Raw genomic sequence first — 13,914 nt, 5'->3', positions numbered from 1 at the left:
TAGTTCATATCTCCCAATCTCTTTAATTAATATGGAGACAAAGATATTGGTTAGAATATTAGCAAACAGGCTAGCGGTAGTCATTACTGGTCTCATTCACAGGGACCAATCCGGCTTTATGCCCAAACGATCGACAAGGCTTAATTTGAGGAGACTGCACAATTGGTTAGAAGAGGTTCACGGTAGAGAGGATCCCCACCTGGTCTTCTCCCTCGATGCTGAAAAGGCATTCGACACTGTCCACTGGCCTTTCCTCATGTCTATATTGAAGGTATTTGGAATTGGTCCTATATTCAGACGCTGGATCGCTGTACTCTATGAAAGACCCGTGGCCAGGGTTAGAGTCAGTTGCTCGTTATCGCCCCTGCTCTTCGCCGTGGTGTTGGAACCACTCGCCCGTGATCTGACTGCACCCGGGCATCATGGGATTTAGGAGCGGAGAGGATGCAGAGACTGATGAACGCATATCCTTATATGCGGATGACATCTTAATGTATGTCACAAACCCAGAGAAGACGCTCCCCACAATTATGGATAGCTGTGAGACGTATGGTATTCATGCTGGGTACAAAATTATTTGGGAGAAATGTTATGTTATGTTATGTCGGGTATTTGTAGAGCGTGTGGCTACTCCCAGGAGTGTCCCGGCGCTAGAACAAAGAACACGCACCCGAACAACAGAAAGATGAACCAGGCAACAGAATGCTAGTTGAGCCGGTTTAAAGTTGGAATAGCCATGTCTTGAGCATTTTTCTAAAGGCAAGCAGATTCTGGGCCTGGCGGAGAGGCAGGGGGAGGTTGTTCCATAGGCCGGATGCAACCGCCTGACAAGAGTGACCACCGACCCGCGCAAGTGCGATTTTCGGCACAGAGGTCAGGAGTTGAGACGAGGATCTCAGAGTACGTTGAGGGACATAGCGGCGGAACCTATGTCTTAAGTAAGGAGCTCCAATCTGATTAAAAGCTTTAAACACAAGAACAAGGGCTTTAAAATAAATTCTCTTCTGAACCGGCAGCCAGTGCAGGGAGGACAAGAGCGGAGATGTCCGAGTGCTAGAGGGCACCAGGAAAATGGCCCTGGCCGCCGCATTTTGAATCACCTGCAAACGGGAGATCAAATAGCTAGGGAGACCCAAATACAAAGAGTTCGCATAGTCCAGACGCGAGGCAACCAGAGCCTGGACTTTGATTCTTCTGTGGGAGACAGAAAGCAAAGGTAAGAAGTTCCTCATCATTCTTAAAATCCCGAAACATGTCCCTGCCACAGACTGAATCTGGGGTTTCATAGAAAGCGAGGAGTCCATCTTGACTCTGAGATTCTTGACCACGGTCACTGACGACCCAGGGGGGGACAGATCCAGCGGCCACCAATTATGCCAGATCTCACAGGGGCGGTGGCCAAAGAAGATAATCTCGGATTTGTCAGGATTACATTTCATTTGGTTATCCTTCAACCACGAGAAGACTTCAGCGAGACAGGTATTTATTGCATGACCTTCAAACTCGGCGCCCTTCGCACAGGTGAATAGCAGCTGAGTATCGTCTGCGTACGATACAATCTTTGCCCCGTGTTGTTCAGCGAGGCAAGCAATAGGGGTCATGTAAAGATTGAACAGAGTAGGGCTCAAGATAGAGCCCTGCGGGACCCCAACATTCAAAGGTGGAATAGCAGCTGCCAACGGAGGGGACCATAAGGTTTGAAGATGATTACTGAGAAAGGACCTGATCCAACTCAGTGCCATGCCGCCTACACCCCCCTCGGCCAACCTTTGCACCAGTCTGTTATGGGGCACGATGTCAAAGGCCGCGGAGAGGTCCAAAAGGACCAACACCGCGTTGCCTCCCCTGTCAAGCGTGGCTTTAATAGTCTCAGATATTTCTAAAAGGGCTGTTTCGGTACTGAAATTAGCCCTAAAACCGGACTGACTAGGGTGCAAAAGATGGTTAGTCTCAATGTACTCCGTGAGAATGGAGTTAACATATTTCTCCAGAACCTTTGCAAAAACAGGAAGTAACGATATGGGACAGTAATTACCGGCTTCCTCCGGATCCGCCGTGGTTTTTTTTAGCAGAGGGAGAATTCTGGCATGTTTCCAGCACAAAGGCATATATCCTTCCCGTAGGGAATTGTTTAAAATCCGATTCACTATAGGGTTGATAGCCTCAGCAATTGCCGACAACACCCTGGCAGGACAGGGGTCGGCCGGTGAGCCCGATTTCAAGGACTTCATAATGGATAGTGATAGTGATTGGACCATGGGGATAGCAGGATCCTACATATATCCAGTGGGTGAGAGTAGCGATCATGCCATCGGCCACAGTCAACTCCAGCTGGCCCAGGAGGGTGTCAAGTATTTAGGGATTTATGTTATCACTAATGCAGCAATGGCGTTGGACCGCAATCTATATAGGGTGCTCAGGGAGTTTCAAGTGGACGTTGAAAGGTGGGGAACTCTGCCACTAACGTTGTTGGGCAGGGCAGCACTGTATAAAATGATAGTGCTCCCCAAATTTCTTTACGTATTGCAAAATACCTACCAGTTCATACCAGTCGAGGCGTTCAATAAAATTGATGACCTGTTGCGCAAGTTTATTTGGGAGGGGAAGCCGCCTAGGATAGCATTAGCGACACTGCAACGTAACCAATACAGCGGCGGTATCTCGCTGCCTGGCCTTCGGACATATTACTGGGCGGCCCACCTAGTTGTTGTGAACAAGTGGCAGCATGCAGAGAGAGATCACCCCACATATGTACTTGAACGCACACAGTTTACCAAACACCCACACACGCACTACTTATATGGAGGGAAGGGGGCAGCTCAACACCTGACTGCAACACGGATTGTTATAACAGCCTGGAAACAGGCTGAACGACAAATGAAGTGGGATGGCCAGATCACTAGGGAAACCCCACTTTGGGTCGGCACCCGGCTTCAGGAAATTACAAAACTCCGAGGCTTCCAATAATGGGACCTACTAGGCATTTCACAACTTGGATATATCACACCGTAAAGAACTTGTCACGTTCTCCCACCTACAGGCTGAATATGACATGAGCAAGACTCAACACTACAAATACTTGCAGCTGACCCATGCCTGGCGAGCGCAACACTTAGACACTAATGATATACCGGAATATGCACCACTGGAGGGGCGACTACTGATGGGAGAAATCGCGGAGAAAGCGGTTATCTGCACATATAGGACAATAATTAACAACAAGCCAGATACTTTACGGAAGTTGCAGGCGAAATGGGAGGCAGAGTTAGGTGAGATGGAAGACTTAGATTGGGAAATGGCACTGATTCACCCACGTGAGGTGGCCATTAAGTCCAGGCTTCGACTGATACAATTTAAATATCTGCATAGAGCGTATTATGATAGGGCGCGACTGCACAGTATGTGGAGGGTGGAAACACCAGACTGTTTGCGATGTGGGGTGACGGTGGGTACACTCTTTCACACTGTGTGGGACTGCTCACGGATTCAACAGTATTGGGCCACCATGTTGGGAAGGTTGGGTACTGTCTTGGGAGAGACGATTCCACTCAGTCCGCAGTTTGTTTTGTTGGGAATATCCACTGACATTGATCTCCCTAAACCAAAGTTAACCTTACTTCAACTAGGATTAGTGGTAGAGAAACGCAACTTGGCCAAGGCGTGGGGGGCGGTGGCGATCCCATCCCTGACGGAATGGGAAGAAAGTATGAATATGTATATGTTGTGAGAAAAGACAACGTATAAAGCACGGGGCTGCCCCAAAAAGTTCTGGCAAATATGGAAGCCATGGTTAACACATTATGGATTGTCACTCTCTGACTCACAGTGATCCCCTGTGGCGGGTGTGTGGGTTATACAGCTGAAAGATGCCCACAAAAAATGTACAAGATTCTAGAACAGTTACTAGATTATTCACCATATGATACCGATGTCTCGCTGAAGGTGCCACCATGTGTTGATATTAATCAATGTCTTTGTAATGTAATAAAGAAAATGTTAATAAATATATTATTAAAAAAAAAAAGATCTGATTCCTGTTATTTGGCTTATATATGAAATGTGTAAATGGGGACTTTTCAGACAGTGTAAGGAGGTTTTCTTCTTTTATATGGGCTATTAGGTGGTGGAGGGGTACATATATTTTTTGCTGTAATGATTTTAACTAACCGAAAAATTCAATAAATCTTAATCCAATCTGTGCAGTAAGACACAATAACCAGGCCTCATGAGTATGGTTCCAATTGCTTTCTTCTGTAAAGCGATTCTACAGCAAATGACTAAAATGGCATGAATGAAAAAAAAATCATGATATACAAATATTGCATCAAAAATATTGTCAACTCAAAATTACTTTGGAACAGAAAATAAAAGGCAAGAATATTGTTTGTTTAGGTATATATTATTGTGTATTTAAATACCATTTTATATACTATTGTTGTATTTAGCATTGGTTGGAGAAAACACAATTTTCTATAATTTGATATAATATTGTTTTTAATTGTTTAAGGGAAATTTAATTTAAAAAAATGATTAGCATTTTTAATTTTATAGGGGGTTGTAAGGTTTGTCGGCAATTAGGGTGAGATGTTATTTAAAAAATAAGTTATTGTTTTTAATTTCAGTTTATTTAAGTATACAATTATTTTAATGAATTGTATATGTATTAATTGTTTTGGTTTTAATTCTTTCATTTAATAATTTAATATTAATATTAAATTTTTATATTTCTTTCATTTAATTTCAATTGTTGGTGTTTGTTTTTTGAGCAATGAGAGCGAAGTGTATTTTTAAATATTTATACGTTTTCTATATTTTTCAGTGTATTTGTAATATAAAAATTTGTTTTTAGAATTTCAATTAATTTGTTTTCTATTTAATGATTGCACTTTATTTTACATATTTTTAATTTAATTTAATTTTTAAATAGTTTTTAAAAAAATTAGGCGTCTACCACTGTCCATACTTTTGCTTATGTTGGAGCGGAAATAGTAAAACTTACCTCTCAAAAGGCCAGCACTTTCCTTGCTTTTGCTTACATAGATTTGGGAATCGTAAATTTTACCCCTCTAAATTCCAACATCTTCCATACTGTTGCTGAAATTGATGTGGAAAATCAAACCCCTCCAAAGTCCAACACTTTCCCTGCTTTTGCTTCCATTGGATTGGGATTAGTAAATCTGATGCGAATAGTAAATATGACTCCTTCAAAGTCCAACGGATTCTCTACTTTTGTTAAGATTGTTAATATTTATTATATTTTATTACAGTTTTAAAAATATTTTTCAAATTATTTTTAAAACTAAACACTTTTTAGTTATTTATTTACATTTGTATTTTAATGGTTTTGTATTAAGTTTATATTTATTATATAGTGTTGTATGCTTTTTTGAATATTGTTTTGTAATTTATTTGTATTATAAATTTAATGCAAATGTGTTTTAATTGTTTACATATTGTCTTAAGGTTTTGATATATTTTTTTGATATTTTTATTCGACAATTATTTTCAATATTTTTTACATTTATTTTTAATTATATTATCATTTTAAAATCTAATATGTCAAATAAATTAAATATAATTCTATATATCTTTATACATTTAAGTATAGAGCAATAAATATATATATATATGTATATGTAGATAGATATGTTCATGTACTTACATTTTTCTGACAATATGTTTTTCAATATTTTTGTAGTTTACGTACAAAGTATGCAAAATCGATATTTTGGTTTCTGATATTTTCTCTCAATATTTGTATAACACAATAAATATGTTCCTGACATTTGGTCATACAAATTATTCTAGAACACAATCTGTAGCCATTACGCTGTTCCATGGTATCAACATGAAATCTGACCTTTGCACTGTAGTCATAAACGTGCAAATTTACTTTTTTATTGCATTTGTTGTAAATTGCATGTTTCACAAGACCACTGTTTCATAACAGTATTGTTATGCTTCTTCAGTTATAATAATTGTATCCCAGCAACACAGTACTTAGAACAAGTGCTCTAAAATGCAGAGTCGCACATGTAAGCCCTTTTTTCTGATTATAGTGAAATATCTTGGCTGATAATAACTACACACAAAAAACAGAATAGCACAAATGGTGAGTGTAAAGTGCTATTCATTACCATTGCAGTTGTCTAGATTTAGACTCTTGTGATGCACAGCCCCTTCGCACACCCACCGATAGAAACAGATAGCATATTGAGATGACCAAGTCGGTCACTAAGATCTTTCACCTGTCAGTGTTTATCAGCTGATGCAATGAAGACACAGGCATGTGTGCAAGCAGGAAAAACATCACTTGGGGCACTGTACAAACCTGCCAATAAGTATAGTATTATGTCTCATAATTTTTTACAGCTGCACAAAATGCCATGATAATACAGGCAGAAAGGGGGCAATTTCCTTCGGTAGTCCTGGCTCCATACTGAAATTGTCATTTGCTGAATTCCACAAATGAGATATGCACCTGTTATAATCAGAAGCAGATGATATATATGTTGTTTACTGTATTGTCATATGAGCTGTTACTGTAAGAGATAACCGCCAAAAAGTAATAAAGAGATTCAAATAAATAAGTTTTTACAGTTGCTAAACAATTAGGACAATATCTAAAATATTTAAGATGTTTACATCTCATCACTTTCACATGTCTCCAGCCGCCACTAGTTATACCCATGCGTATGTACACAAACCAAGGTGAAGAGACAGTGAGCCGTGGTGTCCAGTAGCAAAAGTATTTTTACCTCTATGGAGTGGCATAAACTGTATATGATGTTGGTGGAAGTGCAAAGTGTAAATGGAGGATTCGGGTCTGAGACACAGTGAGGAAGGATGGAGTGCAGGGGATGGCGGGAGAGCTGTTGGGGCGTTGGCTGACAGAAGCTCTGGCTATAATAAGAGTCATGAATTGTGAGTGGGTAGAAGAGATTGCTGGGGTGTGAGTTTGAAGCGTAAGTGACCACAAGTGGTATGAGGATGATAGTGTAGTGTTTGTAGCAGCGGATGGAGCTAAGTGGAAAGAAGGATATGGCTGGAAGGGAAGGGGTTCACTAGTTAGTTATCTTACCTTTGGCCTACCTGGTGATGTGGTACGACGCGGAGAGGAAGGGGATGTTGTCTTTCCTTTGCTCCTCTTTCCACTAGTGGGACTCTCCGCCTCCATCTCCGCCTCTTCATCTTCACCCGTGTCCTCCCCTGAGCATACTTCGTTGCTCTGCCCATCCGCACAGTCATGCAGATTCCCAATCTTCTTTCCCTTCAGAAGGATTTTTCCTCTCAGCTGCTAAAAGACAAATTGAAAGAAAAGAAGTTGATTCTATTGGGACATCACCCATCAAAGGCAAGGTGCATCACATGCAGAGGGGCACCTCGCCCTTCCCCATCATTACACCACCCTCGTAAATAGGGGGCAGCGTAAAAATCAATGGGTGTTGCTGTGGAACGCCCAGTGCAGCAACCATTGCCCGCCCCGTTCAAGCTAGTGTTAGGGTGAATGGGTGGCTTATTTACAAGGTGGAACTAAGCCACATTAAGTGGCTTAATGCTGCCTTGTACATGAGGCGAAGAGCTTATCGCCAAAGGAAAGTCACCAAAAGTGATGTTCCTGTGGCGATAAACTCATGTAAATATGCCCCATAGAGTGTGAAGTGAAACACAAAGCCCACATTGCATTTATAGGAAATAACAGAGTGTAACAGGATGGTACGAGCAGAGAATAACAGTAGACTAAGAAAATACCCCTGTTTGATACCATGGTGAAGAGAGTGAGATACCGACAGAGAATATTTTCAAGAAGAGGAAATGGTACATTGGAGAGATAAGACTGACATGAACCACACGATCAGTCAGTGATCACTAGTGTAGAAAAATAGATTCCAGAAAATTATGGTGATCCACCCTTTCAAAAGGTACAAACAGGTTTAGTTAGTTTAGAACAGAGGAATGTTTAATATGCCTGGCTTGATGAAGAGTATTGGAAGCAGAGTGAAGCAGTTTCTATGGGGTAAACAGTACAGACGCCAGATTGAACTGGTGAAAAGAGATGAGTACGCAGAAACTAGGTGAGCTCGCTGAGAGCTATATGTTAAAGTTTTTTACATAAATATGGGGGAAGAGAAATCAGCTGTAAATTAGAACGGTAGTAAGGTTAATCAACATTTATTAGAACAGAGGGAGTACTGAATACTTATAGAAAGCATAAAAGACACCATATAGAGTTGTTAAATCATTTTTAGATAAGATAGGAAATGAGATTGATTTCACCATGAAGATGCGAATCGTCACTGAAAGAGGTAGTAGGGCCAAAAGAAAATTAGGTTGTCCTCAAAGACTACAGATGCATCAAAGGAGCACAGAAAGAGATGGTCGGGGTAGAAGGATATAAAGGAAAGAAAAAAGAGGAGTTGAAGAAAAAGGAGAAAAATTATATTGGATGTCAGATTTTGTGAGAGAAATAAGAGGAAAGTCACAGGACCCAATTCACAGAACTAATCTGAGACAAAATCCTAAACTTTCTACTTTTGGTATTCACAGAAGGTATTTAGTAGTAGTAACGTTAGGATTTTGTCTGAAGTCTGTCTTAAATCTGTCTCAGGTCTGTCTTAAGTCTGTCTTAAGTTTGTCTTAAGTCTGTCTTAAGTTTGTCTTAAGTCTGTCTTAAGTCAAATTAAAGTCAAACTTAGGACAAAATCCTAACTTTACTACTACTAAATACCTTCTGTGAATACCAAAAGTAGTAAGTTTAGGATTTTGTCTCAGATTAGTTCTGTGAATTGGCCCCATGAACATTAAAGAACTAAGAGAAAGACAAGCAAGATAGGAATACTTAGATTACTGAGAGCATAATACAGACCCCGTGGGTTGTCGGACTGATTAGTAAAAAAGGCTTGAAAGTAATGATCACTAGCTGCCTTCAGCTTTCCATACGAAACAGCTCTGCAGTCTTTCTGCTCTATGTTACTGGAAAGTATTGTGTGTTGTCACCTTTTCTTTTGTCTAATAATTGTGTCTCTTTTGTTCAATCTGGTTTTCAGCCTGGTCATTCTAGTCCACAATACTTTTTGTTCCTAACTCTCTAATTCACATTCGACACAATAATCAATCTTCAGCTCTTCTTCTTCTCAATCTGTCAATCTCTCTACTGCTTTGAAGATGGTGGATCACTCAAATCTTATTCATTCTCTATCAACACTTGGGATTTCTGGCACTGCTCTTAATTGTTTTCATTCTTTCAACATACAGATCATTCGTTTTCAATGTGCAAGAAAGGAGTTGTCATTTCTCCCCACTCTGTTCTCCTTGGTCTACTTCTTTATCTGCATACCATCGCGTTCGGTTCTATTACTTTTCATTTCACATTGCTATGCTGATGACTCTCAGATCTATTATTCATTTTCCTTCTTTACTGACCCCCACTTGTCTTTCTGCCATTGCAACTGGATGGTGTTGCAGTTTCCAAACCGTAATCCAAAAACAACTGAGATTTTCTTTTCTCCTGCCTCATAAACTATACCTACTCCTATTTACTTTAATTCTACTCCTTTTCACTTTTCTTCCCCAGCGTGATGACTTGGAAGGATCTTTGATTCATCATTAACTTTGTCCAAACAACTTTTGTCAGAACTGTCACTTGTATCTTCATAATATCCAAAAAGTGGAATGCAGGTCACTCTCTGGAAGCTCTAAAGCTTGGTGGGCTCCAATGCAGTTAACATGTAAACATGCTGCAAATTGCAACTGCATGTAATCCATGACCTACTGCAAGAGTGAGATGTGGCTAAGGACAGGAAGTAACAGTTCAAGGTCTCCCTATCTCAGAGTTTCTACTAAAAGCTCTGGTGCTCTCCATTTACAAGTATTGCAACCCTTCCTAGAAGTGCTGCTTCTCTCTGTTTCAAATGCAAGAAGTGCAGGTAATCAATTCCTGGCAGCATCTTCCCATTTAAGCGACTGTTGCTTCATACTTTATCAGTGACCTCTGGCGGGCCAGTTTTATTTGATATAACTAAATAAGGCTGATTAGACACATGTAATACTGACCACTGGGGAGAACTACTGTGGTTTGTCCTAAACTACTTATGGCACCAGTGACAACTGTGTGTACATTTTCAGGCAGATACAAAGACTTCTGTAGAGAGCATAGAGATGAAATTCAGGTTCAAATCTCATTGTCTGATGAGTTTACATTTTATCATGTTTGAAAAATGTGAACTTCAACACAGTCACAAAAAAATGACCAACTATTGAATAATGAGTTAAACACACAAAAATGTAAGGTCCGAACACACATACCTAAATTGCATACCAGCTTCCAGTGGGTCTGTATTTCAGTTCAATTTTGTCCCTTTAGTCCACTGAGGTTACATTTTACTACTTCCATTTTAATTGGTAGTATACAACATGGAGGCGCAGGGCCGGCTCTAGGGCGGTGTGACTGGTGCAGCCGCACCTGGCACTGACCTCGGGAAGGGAGGAGTGCTACGTTTTGAAATAATGTGGGTTTAAAAAGAACATGCTGAAAAGTTCCTTGTGTGTCCAGCAGTTTTTGTGCAACGATAAAAATGTCAAAACAACTCTTGGGATTAATGCTCCTGCTGGAGAGGGATCAGAGTTCTTCTAGTGGCAGTTTTCATTCATGATAAAGTAGAGCAGAGGGTTAATGTGCCTGCTGCAAAAAACGCATACCGCACAAATAACCAAACTGTATTTTATGCGGATCGCTCAGTAGGTTACTGCTTTTGTCATAGAGAGCCTTTTGTTACTTGTAGATCGTAAGTTGCAATGCTAATACAGCACAGTGACCTATGAACTGTTATCAAACAGCTGCATGCAAACTGCATGGTATAGACTAGAATGTTATTTTTATTCCAGTCTTTCATGATCTTAATGTTGCTAAAAAACGGTTGATTTGGATAGTAATACATTCTTTTTAGTTAAGCCAACTCCAACGACTATGCTACGTTTTAAGTCCAGAGGTTGTCCTTCTCCAGACCAAACACTCTTAAAATGCCTACTAGTATCGATGACATGTTACTCCTACACCTTCTAACCCTCATTGTCTTATGCTACATTTCCTATAGAGTGATTTATATATCAATGATTCATTGGCTCTGTATAATATGTGTGTGATGTACAGTGCTCTGACACCCTACACTGGTATGAGTAGCGCTATAAAACAAATAAAATGCATGTGAGAGAGGTGCTATGGAGAGATGAGGGGCACTAGCAGTGAGGGAATTTGTGGAGAAGGAGGTCAGCACAGATTGTCGCACTGGGCGCCACCAGTGTTAACACCGGCCCTGTGGAGGTGATTACGCAATGATTCAACCCACACAGCCTATCTTGCTTTTTGCTTTTGTCTTCCTTCTGTGCCCCAAGGGGACACCAATGGTGGAAACTGAGCCGATTCCATGGACTGTCCATCTGTGGAATCTGCTTTGACTTTTACTAAACCTCTTACTCGCATACGAGTGGACCACTGTGGAACGTGAATTTGCCACAGGTCTTTATGACTGTGTCTCATCTCATGTAGCATCTTTACTGAATGGGAGAGAGAGTGAAATTGTGTGAGAGCTATTTTTAGTGAGTGAATGAGACTGTGAGTGACCTGGAGAGTGAGTGAGCTTGTGAGTGGGTGAGCGAGCGAGTGAGTAAGTGAATGAGACTGTGTGTGAGCTGGAGAGTGAGTGACCTTTTGAGAGAGCTTGTGAGCGAGTGAGTGAGAGAGTGAGTGTGTGGTTCCTATTATCTTTTGAGAGATCAAGCAAGCACATTTAACAACTTTAGGAGTATATAGTCCACTCTGCCAGGTCCATCACAGATGGAATGTAGCGCAGTTTGTGCAAGCTCTGATTGGCAGTCCTACCTGCGGGGATGGCAGCTCGGTGGGCACGAGTCCATCGATGGTGGTCTTCAGGAGCTTGTTACCCAGGATATTCTTCAGATGGTAGGCCATGACATCTTGCTGCTCCACACTGCAGTGGTTCTCCAAGGAGAGGATGACAGGGTACTCCGAGGTCTGCAATACAACATAAAGTAACAGGTGTCAAGGACAAGCACTCTGAGCACTCTGAGTGGGCGAGGACTTGGCTACCATAACCACTTGGCTCAGAGTTAGCTGGAAACATATGTAAATCTACAAACCATTATAATGTGTCCATTTGGGTAAAATGAAGTGAAGCAAGACTTGTATCATTGCTTTATTTGAGCTGGTGGTTGCCAGTGGGAGCCACTGGCACTCATTTTTGTGGACCAGCTCTTAAGTTTTCTAATTAGACTTTCACCCAGAGCAAGAGCGAGAAAAACACAAAACACTGAATGAAAGAAGAGATAGACAAAACAATAGTGACAACTGGTGACATCTCAGATGAGAAAGAACAAGCAAGCATGAGATAACGGGCAGGGAGTGTCAGGTCGTTAATACAAGATGCATGAGGCGGAATCAAGACTACGCAGTCCTGGTATTCAGCACCCCCAAAATATTCATAGTATCAGCAGAGGGACTTTGGGCTCTGGCGCTTATTGTTTTTCCAAGGAACCAAACAGTAACAGTGACTTGTTGGATGTTTAGTAAACTATGGCATGATAGTAAAATGAGGAATAACAAGAAGGTGCTAGAAGTTGTAGGTTTAGTGGTAGGATACTGGAAACCACAAATGAACCTCTCTACACAAGTGGTATTCTCGCTGCAAGAGTGAAAATCAGAGCACGGCTCTGAAGATTTTCATCAGTCCATTAGGTGAAATCTGATGTTTATCTCCTTCATTCAATCTCCAGGCCTTACCCCTCCTCTACTGGTTCAATGTTGATTCTTCTCTCGCTAGACAGTGGCTCCTTACTCTGCTGACTAAGTGAAGTGGCAGAGGGTGGGAGACAAGAGTAGAACAGAGAAGTAAAGTGAATGATCATGATGTAGCAAAAGTGAAACACAGGTGAGGTAGGGATAGATATTGTAAAGGGTGTGGTAGCCAGAAAGAAAGATACAGGAAGGTAGAGAAAGGGAGGAAGAGATCTATGTAAGATTTTAGAATGAGTTCAAGAAGTATAACGAGCTAAATATAGGAATAAGGAAATTTAGAGAGGAAGAAAGGCACGGTGCACCAAGGTGAGAGGTAAAGATACAGAAATAGCAGAAGAAATGTGAGTTAGAGTAAGGCAGAGAAAACAAGCTTATTTACAAGCCCCATGCCCGTAAGTCACTTTTTCCTATGTTAAAAGTGACGCATCGGCGGCGCAGGGGGCTTGTAAATAAGCCCCTTAATTTTTAGCTTCCAATTCCATATTCCTCTGCTTTTACAGAGCGTTTCAAAACTTAAAATTTACAATTTACTTCTTTATGTGTGTTTTAATGAATCTGCTAATAATTTTTTATTTTATAAACAGTAGCGGACCCCTGAGTAGGTGTCGCAGGACTAGGGTGCGCAAACTACAGGTTAAGAATTACTGGCCTAGAGTAAAGAAAAGGTGAGGGCTGGTAGGATGGAGGAAGTGAGTTTGGAGTACAGAAGAGATAACAGTGAGTTTGGAGTACAAAGAGACCTATAGAAAAACGGTTTCCATGGTTCACCCCAAAAATACGAGAATTTAAGCAAAATTGCTAGAAACTTGAGAGGGCCTGGAGAAAAGATTACAGCCTAGAGAAAAAACAGAAATATAGAGAAGCGATCAAAACCTACCAGACAGAAACTAAGAGAGCTCAGGCCCAATACTGTGAAAATAAAATAAAGGGTGCAGCCAATGCACCCAGGGAAATTACCAGAATAGCAAAAAAACTGACAAACTGTCCCCAGCCAGAAAGGTCCGCAGAATCTGCACCTCAACCCTGTATGGAATTAGCAGAATTTTTTAACAAAAAAACTCTCTCGATATATAATGCATTCCCCCTGCTCCCAGCCCCGAGAA

The 13,914-nt window shown here is 40.9% G+C and overlaps 1 protein-coding gene across 1 annotated transcript in view; it reads right to left on the bottom strand.

Annotated features, from left to right (window-relative positions):
• PLCD4 (phospholipase C delta 4) overlaps positions 1-13,914 on the bottom strand; it is a 514,626-nt gene that overhangs the window by 161,080 nt on the left and 339,632 nt on the right. Inside the window, exons 10-11 of the mRNA XM_085650039.1 lie at positions 11,879-12,031; positions 7,082-7,297 (exon numbers count right to left, since the gene is read on the bottom strand). Coding sequence (XP_085506165.1) covers positions 7,082-7,297; positions 11,879-12,031 — 369 coding nt within the window. The remainder of the gene's footprint in view (positions 1-7,081; positions 7,298-11,878; positions 12,032-13,914) is intronic.

The sequence above is a fragment of the Triturus cristatus genome, chromosome 3_2 (genome assembly GCF_964204655.1).
Source record: "Triturus cristatus chromosome 3_2, aTriCri1.1, whole genome shotgun sequence".
NCBI lineage: Eukaryota > Metazoa > Chordata > Amphibia > Caudata > Salamandridae > Triturus > Triturus cristatus.
The sequence above is the reverse complement of the archived record's forward strand: the minus strand, read 5'-3'. Positions and strand labels throughout refer to the sequence as shown.